General features: G+C 50.7%; 1 protein-coding gene across 1 annotated transcript in view; it reads left to right on the top strand.

Annotated features, from left to right (window-relative positions):
- The window catches only part of GCN1 (GCN1 activator of EIF2AK4), a 50,977-nt gene that overhangs the window by 10,031 nt on the left and 26,109 nt on the right, over nt 1-14,837 (top strand). The window contains exons 7-26 of the mRNA XM_037511060.2: nt 5-139; nt 937-1,005; nt 1,120-1,228; nt 1,789-1,863; nt 2,126-2,254; nt 2,758-2,808; nt 3,117-3,215; nt 3,429-3,602; nt 5,010-5,162; nt 6,368-6,460; nt 7,506-7,581; nt 7,729-7,888; nt 8,483-8,672; nt 8,756-8,880; nt 9,618-9,796; nt 10,067-10,160; nt 11,269-11,382; nt 11,483-11,681; nt 12,543-12,698; nt 13,639-13,820. Of these exons, the coding sequence (XP_037366957.1) occupies nt 5-139; nt 937-1,005; nt 1,120-1,228; nt 1,789-1,863; nt 2,126-2,254; nt 2,758-2,808; nt 3,117-3,215; nt 3,429-3,602; nt 5,010-5,162; nt 6,368-6,460; nt 7,506-7,581; nt 7,729-7,888; nt 8,483-8,672; nt 8,756-8,880; nt 9,618-9,796; nt 10,067-10,160; nt 11,269-11,382; nt 11,483-11,681; nt 12,543-12,698; nt 13,639-13,820 (2,562 nt within the window). The remainder of the gene's footprint in view (nt 1-4; nt 140-936; nt 1,006-1,119; nt 1,229-1,788; nt 1,864-2,125; nt 2,255-2,757; nt 2,809-3,116; nt 3,216-3,428; nt 3,603-5,009; nt 5,163-6,367; nt 6,461-7,505; nt 7,582-7,728; nt 7,889-8,482; nt 8,673-8,755; nt 8,881-9,617; nt 9,797-10,066; nt 10,161-11,268; nt 11,383-11,482; nt 11,682-12,542; nt 12,699-13,638; nt 13,821-14,837) is intronic.

Genomic DNA, 14,837 nt, shown 5'->3' on the forward strand with positions numbered 1-14,837 from the left:
TCAGAACCCCGGGCTGGTGGAGCAGTACTTGTCAGCCATTCTCAGCCTCGAACCCAACCAGAGCTATGCAGGCATGCTGGGGCTGCTGGTGCAGTTCTGCACGAACCACAAGGAGATGGACGTGGTCAACCAGCACAAGGCAAGGGGTCTCCGCAGTGAAGGAGGCAGCACTTGCTTTGCCCTGCTCACCTCAGCTTGTTCACCTGGAAACTGTTGGTTTTCTCCCGTGAGATCCTTGCCTTTTACTGTGATCTATCAACTTTAAGGAGTTGGAAAGTTTTCTGTCCAGCTCTTACTTGGGGTGACACCTGGTGTGCTTATTGGGATGATAGATTGCCTTTTCATGCATCATTCTGCTGCAAACGAGCTGCTGCCTTGTGCCAAGCTAGGTTTTGGGGGAGGCAGCAGTGAAGCAAGGAAGCTCTCCCAGCCCTCACGGAACTGAGTCTCAGAAGGAGTCTGCTCTTGAATAGTCCTCTAGTTAATTACAGCTGTGATAAGTGTTCCCAAGGAAAAGTGCAGGAAGCTGTGCTACTGTTTACTCCAATAGGGGACCTGACTTAGTTTGGGGTCAGGGAGCATCTCCAATGAAGAAATTTAAAGGTGACAGGTGTTAGGCAAGAGGTGGGGAGAGAAAGCAGCCTGTGGACAGGAACACAGAGGAGCCGAGTGGGGTTGGAGTGGTGAGAGTGAGTTAGAGAGGTGTGAGATGCTGCTTACTGGGAGTGGGCAGGGCCTTCTGAGTCAGGCCTTGGACTTTGGGCTTGATCTCAGGAGCAATGGCAAACTGGGGAATGGCATGATCTCTGGGGCCTCTGCTTGACACTGTGAAGTGTGGGGCATTTTTTGGGAGGCATTCCCACAGGCGGGACCTCTTAGGCCAGAGATCAGATGGTTCAGAGTGGCAGGATCTGACCAGGTCTTTGTATTCTCTAGAGCGCTCTGCTGGATTTTTATATGAAGAACATTCTAATGAGCAAAGTCAAGCCTCAGAAATATCTCTTGGTAAGTGAGAGGTGGGCCCTCCTTACCTGGGCAAGCTAAATTCTGTAGTAATTTAACCCTCTACCCTTGGTCTGCTCTTGTGAGGCTGTGTGCCTTACTCCTTTCTCTTCATAGGATAACTGTGCTCCTCTGCTCCGGTACATGTCCCACTCGGAATTTAAGGACCTGATACTCCCCACCATACAGAAATCCTTGCTGAGGAGCCCAGAGAATGTTATTGAAAGTAGGTTGCTGCCAGACTGGGTGATGTGAGGAAGATGAGGTACCCAGTAAGCTATCCCCATTACTTGGCAGTGGGAAGTGTTGGGGGTAAGGGGTATATTTACTGTTTACTCCATTCGGACCTTGTGGGAGAGAGCAGGGACCCTTTTGAGGATAAATTCAGAGTCATGGGCCCCTTTTGTTAGATGAATACACAAAAATGTATCTGCTTAAAATAACTGCATACAGTTTTAGAGGCTCAGGAATCTTCTGGAGACCATTCACGTTGAGAACCTCTTTAAACAGTTTGAACTTGGTGTGGGGTTGATAGTTGAACCCATGGATTTTAAAGGTTGAGTCTGTCCCTTGTATCTTGGTAAGAGGTGTGTGTGGAATGTGGTATGGGCAGTATACAGTATTACAAGGGCGAGCTTTGGGAGAGAGATGTGATGACACAGAGATGAAAGTGGTCGGGACTCTGTGTTTAGACAGCAGGCCTGATGGTGTTTGCTGCTGGGGAGTAGGGTAACGATGGGCACTGCCACTGGGACTGATGTGGTCAGTGCGTTCTGTCCCCCTCAGCTATCTCCAGTCTGCTGGCATCAGTCACTCTCGATCTCAGCCAGTATGCCCTGGACATCGTGAAAGGACTGGCGAGTGAGTATCCTAACCCTTCTGCAGCCCTAAGGACAGCACTGTGGGTTTTGGCTGTGCTTGTCCCATTTATCTTAGACATGGGAGCAGGGGACACCTTGGGTAGTTCATCCTAAACTGCTTTTGCATAGCTGTGTTCTTGAGATCTTTTATAATAAGAACATAGAGCTGGCATTGAAGAATTGGGGGCATGGAAATCACACAGAGGAACACCTGGGTACTCTGCTGTGGGCAGCTTCTGAGCAGCGGCTCTGTGTGTGGCCAGGTCAGTTGAAGTCCAACAATCCCCGCCTGATGGATGAAGCTGTGCTGGCTCTGCAGAACCTGGCCCGCCAGTGCAGCGACTCCTCAGCGACGGAAGCCCTGACGAGGCATTTGTTTGCAATCCTGGGAGGTGAGCAGGCGTTCTTGGCCATGGGGTGGCTGGGATGTGCCGCTGGCCCTCCCTGGGACTCAGTACTCGGTGCTGCTCTTGCAAGGCCACGTGGCCAGGAAGATGTGACAGTAGGAAGAAAATGTGTGACGTGAACAGAAGCGTGCACGGGGCAGTGTAGACAGACGGTGGTTCATTTCTTTTCTCTTTTTAAGTATATGCACAGCAGCAAAAACCAGAGGGAAGTACAAAAATGTTAATGTTGTCTTTGGGTAGTAGGAACATGGGGATTTTTAAATATTTTTCATTACTTATTTTCTGTCTCTCAGCTTTTCTGTAAGAACTTTACTTTTTCAGTCAGGAGCAAAAAAAGTTAGTAAATGTTATTTTAAGCCCAGCTTTGTGACAGAGAGGCTGCTTCTGGAATGAGAAACTGTAGCTCGATGTCACACACACAGCTGCGTTATTCACCCCTTTGGACAGTGCGCGGTGTGATTTTTGAGTCTTTGCTGTCCTCCTCTCAGGCTCAGAGGGAAAACTGACAATTGTGGCCCAGAAGATGAGCGTCCTCTCAGGTACAGAACTCGTCCGCAGGGGTGGGAAATGTCGCAGATGAGGTAAGGAGCTGTTGGGTGAGGCGAGTGCTGTCACCGTCTCGGATGTTCCAGCCTGGCTTCCAGGTCTCTTCCACCTGATGTTTGAGTCTTGTGGGGGGCCTGGCTTCTTGGAAAGGCAGGAGGTTTGGTGGGGGGGATCGAGGGAGGGTCAGTAGTGCCAGAGGAGAGGCAGGGCTGCTGGGGGCGTGGGTGACAGCGGAAAGGCCAGCATGGGTGGGTGGTTTTGTGCTGACCAGGGGCTAAGCAGGGAATCTCCTGCCTTCCAGGGATCGGGAGTATCAGTCATCACGTGGTGTCTGGGCCTTCCAGTCAAGTCCTGAATGGCACCGTGACTGAGCTGTTCATCCCGTTTCTCCAGCAAGAAGGTAATTGTGTCCAGCATGGTGAGGATGCTGTCTGGTCATGTCCTTGACCTTGGTGTTTCACAGTTGGAGCCCGCTATGCACCCCTCTTGAAGGCCTGCCTCTGAATCATCACTGCTACCCCTTGTACTCCTGCTTGCTTTTGTGCATTGCTTGCAGTGATTTGACATGGGTCTGAGACATCAGACTTGATGGCATGTCTGCTTCTCGCCCTAGTTCATGAAGGCACCTTGGTGCACGCCGTCTCCGTCCTGGCTCTTTGGTGTAACCGCTTCACCACGGACGTGCCCAAGAAGCTCACTGAATGGTTCAAGAAAGCCTTCAGCCTTAAAACTTCCACCTCTGCCGTGAGGCATGCCTACCTGCAGTGCATGTTGACCTGCTTCCGAGGTGAGGGCCTGTGCTGACTCGGTGACTGAGCCTGGGATTCTGGCTTCTCCCCACATTAGACCTTTAAAGTATAAAGCTTTATTCAGAGAGGATCCAGAAGCAGAGGCTTTCACTACATCTGAAATCAGGGAGAACTGATTGAGAAAGGAGATGTTTAAAGGTCCAGCTTCATGTAAAATTTTTTTTTTAAATTTATTTATTTATAGAAGCACTGGGTACAGTCAGACGCATGGGAGGGTGAGAGAATTCACCAGAGCCAGGGCAGGGAACAGAACAGGCAGACTGACGAAGAAATACACTGCTGAGGGGAGCAGTGGGCGCAGCAGGAGAGGTCTGTCACGCCATGTGGGACCCTTGCTGGCGGCCGGGGATCAAACCGGCACCGCAGAGGCTGTAGGCAGCTTCGCAGCCCAGCGCTCAACTGCTGCGCCACCAGCGGAGGCTCAGCTTCATGTAAATTTATACTAGACTGATTAAAAATATCCACTGCCCTCACTTCAGTGCTAACAAGCCTATCGTTTGGGCCTTCTTCCCAAGAAGAGCCAGGGAAAAACTCAAATTTATATAGGAACTTTAAGATAAAAATCTATCATTGATTTTCACTTCTGAGCTGGACTGATAGTTCTTCGGGAAAAAAAAGGTTTAAACTTGATGATCTGTGTTTAATGAAATGCCTAGGAGATTATTTAATTACCTTGAGAGAGGGGACACCCTTCCAGAGTTCCTGCACTCATGTATCTGTTTGCATTTCTGCTGCATTGATCAGCCTTGATTTTAGATTGAATGCTAGATAGCAGAGACTTGGTTTAAGTGACTCTTCAGCTTGAGCTTGTTCTACTCAGTACTTTTAGAATAAACATATTGTAGAGGGAAATTATAAACATTTCTTGAATTCAAATCCATGGTACCACTTGAAAGAAATACTGGTTTCTTTATGTAATGTTCTGTATACCAATTAAGAAATCAATTTTCTTCTTTCTTAAAAAATAGTGGGTGGAGTTCACAGCTTACATATTGGTTCTGTTGTTGGGATTCCGGTCTGGAGGTTGTCTCGTACTGGGGAAGTGTCTCACTCAGGCTTGTTTACACAGTTCTCTCTTAACCAGCTGTGTAGCTGTAAGGCCTTGGACGACTCACCTAACTTCACTTGGTCTCTTTCCTTACCCATCAAATGAATAGCTGCATTGTTGGATGAGTAAGGATCCTCCTCACTCTAACTTTATGTTGTGGATTTTACGTCCCAGATTCTGATTCCACTTCTTTGAGATATTTGATGAGGTACCCAAAAGGTATTAGCCAATTCAGACCTGGGTGGATAATTCCTTTCTAGAGTAATCTTGTTCCATACCCTCCATACCCCTCTCCAGGATCAGGGTGTTCTGTAAGGGGCTGGTCCTCTTTCCGCAGGTGACACGCTATTGCAGGCGCTGGACTTACTGCCCTTGCTCATCCAGACAGTGGAGAAGGCAGCCTCCCAAAGCACTCAGGTTCCCACAGTCACCGAAGGGGTCGCTGCAGCCTTGCTGCTCTCGAAGCTTTCCATGGCTGACTCGCAGGCTGGTAAGAGTCCAGAGGTGTCCAGGATGGTAGCAGGCAAGGGCCTTGTTCGGCCTCCTTCAGAAGAGTGGCCGATATGTAGCATTTACAGGATTAGTTTGCCCCTTAGCATGGTGGGTCAACCCCCAGGCCACTTGTCACCTGCAGGGATGAATCTTAGGAGTGCGTTGGGCAGTGGGAAAGTGACCAGGGGGCATTGTCACTCTCCTTCTCTGCCCTGTTGCTCCAATGCTCGGTGACAGGGCTTTGTAGATAATTCCCTGGACTCAACTGGGTTTAGCAGTGGGATTAAAAAAAAAAAAATTGACTATTCATTTATGGGGTATAAAATTCAAAAGGTACAAAAGAGTATAATGTGAAAAGCTTCCCCTTACCCAGTTTGTCTTCCAACCACTGGGTGCCCCTCCCCGGGCAGTATTGCCAGTTTCTTGTCTTGAGATAGTGCGTAGTTGACCGAACACTCATTGTATACTGCATGTGCATGAAGAGATTCCAAATCTCTATAACAAAAAGGGTTCTTGTATGTGACTGACTGGGAGTCCAAGCTTTCTTTCATCCTAGTCTGCAGGCAGATACACCTGAACATGTCCCTGTGGTTGGAAACCCTCGGCTGTATGCCCTGGGCTCCCTTGTGAGGAAGGCAAAGATGAACATGACGTCACTTGACAAGTTTTGGACTGCTTTCTAGTGGGAGAGGGAGATGCAAAATGCATCATTTAAGGCAGGATGTGGCATTAGAACAGTTTTGAAGGAAGGGTTGCTTATAGTTCAGGGGCTGAGTGTCAGGACAGGCTTCATGAAGGAGGGGGTATTTGAAGCAGGGCCTGGGAGGCTAGGAAGGATATCACTTGCTGGAAGAGAACAGCACAGTGTGAGTCCAAGTCCGCTCCAGTCAGGGAAGGGCATATGTGTCTCCAGCTTGGTGCCTGGAGCAGGGGTAACTTCAGTTAGGAAGGGGCTTGCCTGAGCTCTGTAGGGAGCTGAAAGCCTCCGAAAGTTTTCATTGAGATGATGATTCCAGAAGGAGTGGCTAGTTCTCAGTGGGGAGGCAGAGAGCCTGGGAGTGACCCACCCCTGCTGAGGAGCACTCCTGCCTGCTGTGGCAGAGGGTCTGTCCACAAAGCCAGCCCAGCAGCTTTGGGAGGAGGGCCCCAGCCTGCAGGATGAGGTGGAGCTCATATCCTGGGGTGACTGCTTGTTTCCTGTAGAGGCCAAACTGAGCAGTTTCTGGCAGTTGATTGTGGATGAGAAGAAGCAGATTTTCACTTCTGAGAAGTTCCTGCTCATGGCTTCGGAAGATGGTGAGTTGCTACACCGTTAGGTGAGCTCAAGCTCTCTGGCAGGCGCACAGAACAGACCTTACCTCACCCCTGTGGTTTTGACCAGTCAACTCTAAAAAACCTGGACCAGGGCGATCTGACCAACAGTCGTGGCAATCATGGTAGTTGTGGGGGTGGATTCATTCCTTTGGGGACATGTAAGACTAGGGAAGTGGGGGGAAGTGGGGGATTTGTGGAGACGGAGCACTAATGCTTGCGGAGCTGTGATATTAGGTGTAATTATAGCTGATTGGGTAATTGGTGCTGTCTCAGAGTTTTTCTCATATTAAGAGGCAGCTAAGAAGCTCTAGTGGAGTGTGGCTGGCTCCACTCCCCCACCAGGAGATGCAAAACTACTGGTTTCTATCGCAGCAGAGAACAGCTCTTTTTAAAAATGTGTGTTTAAAATTCTGGGTTGCCTTTGGGTTGTCTGCTGCTAATTGGTGATTTGAAAAGTCTTTTGACTCCAAGTCACAGCATCTTATTAATGAGCTACAACTTTTAGTCACTTCCTGAGTTAAAAAAGTTTTTGTATAAGAAATACATACATGTAATTCAGAAAAGATACCAAATGTTGACATTGAAAATTACACTCCTGCTTTGATCGCAGGTCACCCATTTTTGCCTGACCACAGCTAACCAATTTTATCAGCTTCGTTTGTATCCTTCATATTTTATATTTGTGCCAATAAATGTATTATATAATTAATTCTCTACCTTTTCCACACCAGTGGTAGCATGCCTCCTGCATACATCATGCTTTCTAGACTTCCAAGTCATTCGCCACCAGTGTATAACAAGTGCCCTCATTCTTTTTCAGAACTGCATAGTAGTTTTTATTAAAAAGAAAGTGTGTTCTCTTCCTTACTCCAGAATACGTGTGTGTGTAGTAAGCAAAGAGAAGGACATTCAAATGAGCTTGTAGTTTTACACCCATGATAATCACATTTACATCTTGGTGTTCATTTTCCAGTTCTTCGGGGTACGTTCTCCATTTTAAAACCCTCTGCTGTTTCTCTCCTCCCAGCCCTGTGTACGGTGTTGCATCTGACAGAGAGGCTTTTCCTTGACCATCCCCATAGACTCACAGGCAGCAAAGTTCAGTACGTGAGGCATGCTTATCCTTCCCCTGGGGCCAAAAGAGGCGACTCCTGGCAGGAGCCTGAGAAATGGGAGTGTGTGGGGTTGGGGGGCTGGCTGTGGGGCACCCTGAGATGGTCCCCCAAGACCGTCTGTCCCTGTGCTCGCAGGCAGTACCACCGGGCCCTGGTGGCGGTGCTCCTGAGCCGCACCTGGCATGTGCGCAGGCAGGCCCAGCAGACAGTTCGGAAGCTGCTGTCCTCTCTTGGGGGCTTTAAGCTGGCGTATGGACTCCTGGAGGAGCTGAAGACTGTCCTCAGTTCTCACAAGGTGAGGGCATCTGGGCTGCAGAATGGAATCCTTGAGTTATGGACTAATATGTAATTAAAGCACTTTGTAATTTTTAAAGTGTTCTCTATTCATTTTCCTTTTTGCATTTTCACAGTGTCTGTTAAAGTTTTATTCCCTCATTTTGCATGAGTTGTCCAAGGTTCCGGGAACTGAAATGACTTGCATGGGGCCTCAGCCAGAGGGAGGCAGAATTGGGAGTAGACCCCAAAGCCCTTGCTCCTATTTCAGTGTTCTCCATGCCCTGTTTCTCTGCTTCCCTCCTTCCTAAGTCTGTTAGTTGGATGTGGGCCAGTGATAGATTTACTCTTGGGCTGGATCTCTCCGAATAGTTTTTGTTGCTGCTTCCTACCCATCTCTACCCTCTCAGGGACAGGGGCTTTTTAGGTACAAAGTCATAGGTGCTTCCACCTTCTGGCTGCATCTGAGAGCCGCTCTCCCAATGCTGGGATCTGGCTCAGTATCCACTCTAGCGGGGACCTCAGATAATAACATGAGCAGGAGGCATCGGGGTCCCTGTGTGCTAAGCCTGCACAAAGCTCTGAGCATGACATCTCATCTGTTGTCTCCACACAGGTGCTGCCCTTAGAAGCTCTGGTGACTGATGCCGGGGAGGTCACTGAGGTGGGCAAGGCCTATGTGCCTCCACGGGTCCTGCAGGAGGCTCTGTGCATCATCTCTGGGGTGCCAGGGCTAGAGGATGACGTCACCAACACTGAACAGCTGGCTCAGGAGATGCTCATCATCTCCCACCACCCATCCTTAGGTCTGTGGCTGGGGTGGTGGCTCTGGGAAAGGTGCAAGCAGGCCAAGCAGAGGCCTCATCGCTTCTCTTCACTTCCCTTTCAGTGGCAGGGCAGTCTGGACTCTGGCCAACACTTCTCGCCAGAATGAAGATTGACCCCGAAGCCTTCATCACCAGGCATCTGGATCAGATCATTCCCAGGATCACCACACAGAGTCCCCTGAACCAGGTGATGGGCCCAGGAGCTGGTTCTGGCCTCAGGCCAGAGTGCATGAAGGAGGGACTCAGATAAAATGTGGGGGTGGACCCTTGGGTTGCAAGTGTCAGAACACGCCCTGGTTTGGGTGTCAGGGAGCTTAGCTCTCATGTAAAGGCTGTGTCCCGGCATGTGGCTGGCTGTCCTCTGTCCATGCTGTCTTCCGGACATGGCAGGTGACTTCTCCCACCTTGCTCTGTGTCTCTCTCACCCATGTGTCTCATCTCTGATTCCCATGATGTGAGCTCTGTTTTCAGTCTTTCCCTTTCTGTTGGCAGGTAACTGAGCTTGCTTGAGTTCCAAACTTAAGTCTGTCTTTCCATCAGCTCCCCTGGAAAAAGTTTGCATTTTCCAGTTATTTCAACTGGCGTGGGGGTCTCACTGCCTCTGGTTCACCGGACTTTGGTCCTGTGTCCACACCATCCTTTTGGTCTGGATCACATGCTTACCTCTGGAGATGCAGCTCTATCTAAAACCTCAGGGATTGAGAGTAGGGTAGGAGTGTCCCTCAAATCTGGATGCTAGTGCCAGATAAAGTGGTAAATGCTTGCAGAGATGCCAGGCAGACACTGCGGCGGTCCTCTATGGTGGGCAGTGTCTGGAAGGAATGGAAGTGGTAAGAAGGGGAGTCGATGGTCTGGGTGTTGAGACATGGTGGAACTGCTCTCCAGTGCCAGCCTTGTCACGCACTGTCTCTGTTTGTCCGGCAGTCTTCCATGAATGCTATGGGCTCCCTCTCCATCCTGTCACCGGACCGAGTCCTCCCTCAGCTCATCAGCACCATCACCGCCTCTGTGCAGAACCCTGCGCTCTGCCAGGTGACTCGAGAGGAGTTTGCCATCATGCAGACCCCTGTTGGGGAGCTGTATGACAAATCCATCATCCAGAGGTGAGACCCTGCTCATGGACTCATCTTGAGTAAGGTGGAGATGGCATCTCCTTGGTAGGCTTGCTGAAGGAAGGAGGAAAGCAGCCTACTTACTCATTGGGCCGACGCCTGCTCTGTTGCTGGCGGGTGCGTAGTCTGGGACAGGAGAGCCGGTCCGGCCCTTTCCTTGTGCAGGCTTCTTAAAGCTAGCTGCGCTTTCATGGCTGGTGTGAGAAAGATGAGCCTGGTGGCTGTTTTGAATCTGGCTTATCACCTGCTCTGGTGTTTCAGTGCCCAGCAGGACAGCATAAAAAAGGCCAACATGAAACGAGAGAACAAAGCTTATTCCTTCAAGGAGCAGATCATCGAGCTGGAGCTGAAGGAGGTAAGTACACAGAGGCCTCATGCTCTGGTAGCTGCTGAGCGTGGTGGCTCCGGCTGGTGGCTGCTCTTGCTACACATGTGTCCTGTGCCATTCTGGCACTGTGGCACACTCCTCTGATCCCCCTGCCTGACCCTGGTCTTCCTGCCATGCCATTTCCCTTTTTTCTGTAGTTTGTGCCACCCAAACACAAGGAGAACACTTTCCTCTCTGCTGATACCAACAGCAGTTCATACATTTCCTTCACTAAGTGGTGACACTTGATTCCATGCCTGTCCCGCAGCTCCTGGAGGGCTGGGCTCTGTGTCTGGTCACAGCAGGCACAGGTGCAGTGTGGTGCGATGGCTGTGTCCAGCTTGTAACGGGCATGCAGGCATCTAAACCTTTGCTCTCTTTCCTTGCTCTTAATAAGACTGGGTTCTTGTCTTTCACATCTCAGCCCACTTGTCCCTTTTCAGAGAGGTGACCACCCTGCCACCCTATAGAGTGGACCCTGCCCCTCTTTCTGGTTATTCCGAATCATCTTTATTTCTTTCGTGATGTCTATCATGCTCTGAAATCATCATGTGTATGTGTGTGCACTGTTCGTTGTCTCTTTGCTCACTAAATTGTGAGCTCTGTGCGGGCAGGCACCTGATCTTGTTCCCCACAGTAGCCCCATTGTCTGAAACAGTGACTGACACTGTACGGTGCTCAGTCCATCCTGGAAGGAATGAGTGCTTTCTCAGCCTTTTCCAGGCCTCAGCCTACTTATCCTGGGGGAGGGCTTGTTTAAGGGGGCGCCGGGCAGGAGGGAAGACTCAAGTTTTGATTCTGAAGCTGTACGGCTACCAGAACACCCTCTTCAGCACATAAAGAGACTTTACTTCTCTGACATATAAAAGGCCCTCCTTGCTTTTGTCAGCGAGAATCCAGTAGGAAATTGCTTCTCTACTGCTGTCTCCATCTGTAGAAACCAGGTGACTGTAGGCTTTGTGGGAGGTGGGTTTGGGAACCCAGGTCATAGACTTAGAGCTGGCATGGTGCCGACTGTGGATCCGAGCTCGCCCTCCTCTGATGGAAGGAAGGAGGCTGTTTCTGGAGACAGAATTGCTCTGCTTATTGCCTTCAGGAGATAAAGAAGAAGAAAGGCATCAAAGAGGAGGTACAGCTGACCAGCAAGCAGAAGGAGATGCTGCAGGCCCAACTGGACAGGGAGGCGCAGATCCGGAGGCGGCTACAGGAGGTAAACTCTTGGTGGGAGAGTGTTGGGCGGCTCAGGCCTGCTTCTCACTGTCCTGGAACCAGGCCTGCTGACCTGCCTCTTGGGGCCACTCTGCTTGCAGCTGGACGGAGAGCTGGAGGCGGCGCTGGGACTGCTGGACACCATCCTTGCCAAGAACCCATCTGGCCTGACCCAGTACATCCCTGTTTTGGTCAACTCTTTCCTGCCCTTGCTGAAATCTCCCCTGGCCGCTCCCAGGATCAAGAACCCTTTCCTGTCCTTGGCTGGCTGTGTCATGCCCCCTAGACTCAAGGCTTTGGGTCAGTTCTTGTTTGCTGGCTGTGGGCATGGCCCAGGGCAGGCCAGGAGGTGGGTTGGGGAGGCCCTGAGTGCTCCCAGAGAGGCACGCGGTGGTCTGGGCCTCTTGACTCTTGTTTGCATGTGCTGGCAGCCTTGGGAACCTCAGGCTGCAGCCCCCAGGCGCCAGAGCGCCACCTCGCATTTTATGTCTGCTGTGCCCACTGTGTGGTACAGGTTTTAGACACGTCATTGTGATCTTTCTGTAATAGTTTTAAAACTACAGGACTCAGAATTCAGTGGCAGTGGGAGTGGCTTGGTGCCCGTGGCCAGTCAGCACTGCCCCACTCCTCTGCAGCCACATGACAGTCATGGGTGGTCTCTGTGACCTGCAGCTTCTATTTACTGGGAGAAGCAGACCAGCTTTTGTGACAGGAGTTAAGGTGACCACACTCTTGTGAGTTGTTTAACAACCTTAAGCAAAATTTCTAGCCTGAAGGGTATGTTCCCGTGAATGAGCCTGGGATTGAGTTGAGGTCAGTCAGTATGTGTGGAACCTGCCAGAGTGTTACCTGGCTGCCTGGGCTTGTTGCTTCCCTACAAGGTGGGCGCACACACAGATGGACCTTTACTCTTGGCTGAAGAACCCTTGGGGAGCCCATTCCTCTGAGCGCACTTTGAGTTTCTGAGTGTAGGGGGACCGCTGCCTGCCTACCCCTCAGTGCTGTCACAGAGGAGAGACGAGTCAGGGAATTTTGGCTCAGTAGAATGGATGACTGAAGTCAGAGGGGAGAGGCAGCTCTGCCCAGGCCCCTGTTTGTGCCCAGGCCAGACTCTGTCTTTGCCTGGGTCATTCCTTCCTGGGCTTCTTCTCTTGGACACAGGCACTTTGGTGAGTCATGTGACTCTGCGTCTGTTGAAGCCAGAGTGTGTCCTGGATAAGTCATGGTGCCAGGAAGATCTGTCGGTGGCTGTGAAGAGGGCCGTGACCCTGCTGCACAGCCACACCGTCACCTGCAGAGTGGGCAAGAGTGAGCCAGGTAAGGACTGGATGGACAAAGGGTACAAGGTGGTGTGAGCTGGTGTGGGGAGTGTATTCATGAGCTGCAGCTCCCTGGACCTCCCGGGACTCTGGCCTTGGTGGGTCTCTTTCCTCCCTGGCCTTGGCTTCTTCATCTGAAAAATGGGGCTTGGGCCAGATGGAGGATTTCTTAGTGTCGTCCCGGTGTTCTGTGAGTTGCTGTGACTGCCATGGAGGATTTACTTCTTGCTGAAAATTCCACTTGTTTGTTTTAGTTCACATTCTGGAACTGGGCAGTGTTAGGGGTTACGGCAGAACCATTGTCCCTATTACTATGCCTCGTGCTTCCCTGCTGCCCACTGACCCTGGTTATAGATTTTGCATTGTTGTATTTTTTTTTCTTTTTCTTTCTTTAGCTGGGGTACAGGCCAGAGATGTGGGGGGGGGGGAGGGTGTGTGTTTGAGAGGATTCACCAGAGACAGAGTGAGAAGAAGAACAGGCAGACTGGCTGAAATACACTGCTGAGGGGAGCAGCAGGCGAGACAGGGGAGGTGTGCTGCGCCATGTGGGCTGCTCCCTGGCCAGCTGGGGATCGAGCCCGTGCTGCAGAGTCTATGGACTGCTTCATGGTGCGGTGCCCAACCCCTTGCGCCACCAGGGAGGCCCCTGTATTTGTGTGTGTGTGTGTGTGTGTGTGTCCGAGAACTGGGGTGTAGGCCAGAGGTGCGGGCGGTGAGAAGATTCACCAGACTGAGTGGGGAGCAGAACAGGCAATCTACTGAAATACACTGCTGAGGGGAGCAGCGGGCGAGACAGGAGAGGTCTGCTGCGCCATGGGGGTCAGCTCCCTGGCTGGGGATTGAACTCAGGCCACTGTGGTGATAGCACTGAGACTTAACCCCCAGGCCAGCAAGGAGGCTCCTGGCTACAGGGTTCTGTCTGCTGTTTGATCTCATAGATGCTGCACCCCTGTCCGCGCCAGCCTTCTCCTTAGTCTTCCCATTTCTGAAGATGGTGCTGACCGAGATGCCCCACCACAGTGAGGAGGAGGAGGAGCGCGGGACCCAGATTCTTCAGATCCTCACTGTCCATGCCCAGCTGAGGGCCTCACCCAGCAACCCGCCTGGGCATGTGGATGAGGTTGGCAGAGGAGCTTGGCTCTCCCCTTGGCTTGAGAGGGGTGAGGGAGGCAGGAGCTTTCCACATTTCCTGGTCCGCTGATAGTTCTGGGGGCAGTGGAGCGAGCTGTGTTTATGTTCAGGGGAGCAGTCATGTGGGAGGAAGGCCCAAATGTTTTCTGTCCAGCCTCAGTGAAGCTCACAAGTCCCGTGTCTGATAGGGTCTGACCTGAAGAAGTCGAAAGATTTTGTTTCAGTGCATGTTTGCTTCTCAGGACGTAGTGCTGCTTCCTCTCCCTTGGACTTGCTTATGACTATGAGATTGGGCCTTTTTCATTGTGGGCATTTCTTTTTAACAGGTTATAATATTGTAAAAATTTGCAAAAGTAAACATGCATGTTTTTTAAAATTTCCACAGTATAGAGGCAAAAAAAAAAGAAATGCCACTCTCCAAGGGTAATGGTCACCAGCAGTTAGGTGTGTACACTTGTGAACCTTTCCTACAGCAAGTCCCTGCAAAACTCAGGCCACACACAGTAAACAAAATGGATCATGCCACTCCTTCCACATGACGGGTTCTCTGGGCTGCTGCCTGGCTTCGGTTAGAGCCACATTACTGACTCCGGGTTGCGTGTGCACCATCTTTTGTTTGTTGGGTGTTGAATGTTGTTTCTGACCTGCCCTATTTTGACCAATGCTGTTGTGTGTCCCCTTGTAGATTATATCCCCCTTGCACACTCTGTGAGCATTTGCACATTCTTGGGCATGGAATTGCTACATTAGGCAGCTAGTTCTGAGCTAAACCCTCATTCAGAGGTTCCTAGTGGCGCCTCTGCCAGCATTTATCTTACCCGTGATGAACTAAAGCGTGGTATCTCATTGTTTTATGTTTCTTTATTTGTAAAGTTAGTAGCTTTTTGTATGTTTATGGGCCATCTGCAATTCATACTCTGAAGTTTAAACACGTTTCAGAATTGATTTTTAGTGGCTGGGGGTAATAGCTGACTGTGGACTAGGTGTAAACCCGATGGGCTTTCTA

This window comes from Talpa occidentalis, unplaced genomic scaffold (genome assembly GCF_014898055.3).
Source record: "Talpa occidentalis isolate TD23 unplaced genomic scaffold, MPIMG_talOcc4v2.1 talOcc4.14, whole genome shotgun sequence".
NCBI lineage: Eukaryota > Metazoa > Chordata > Mammalia > Eulipotyphla > Talpidae > Talpa > Talpa occidentalis.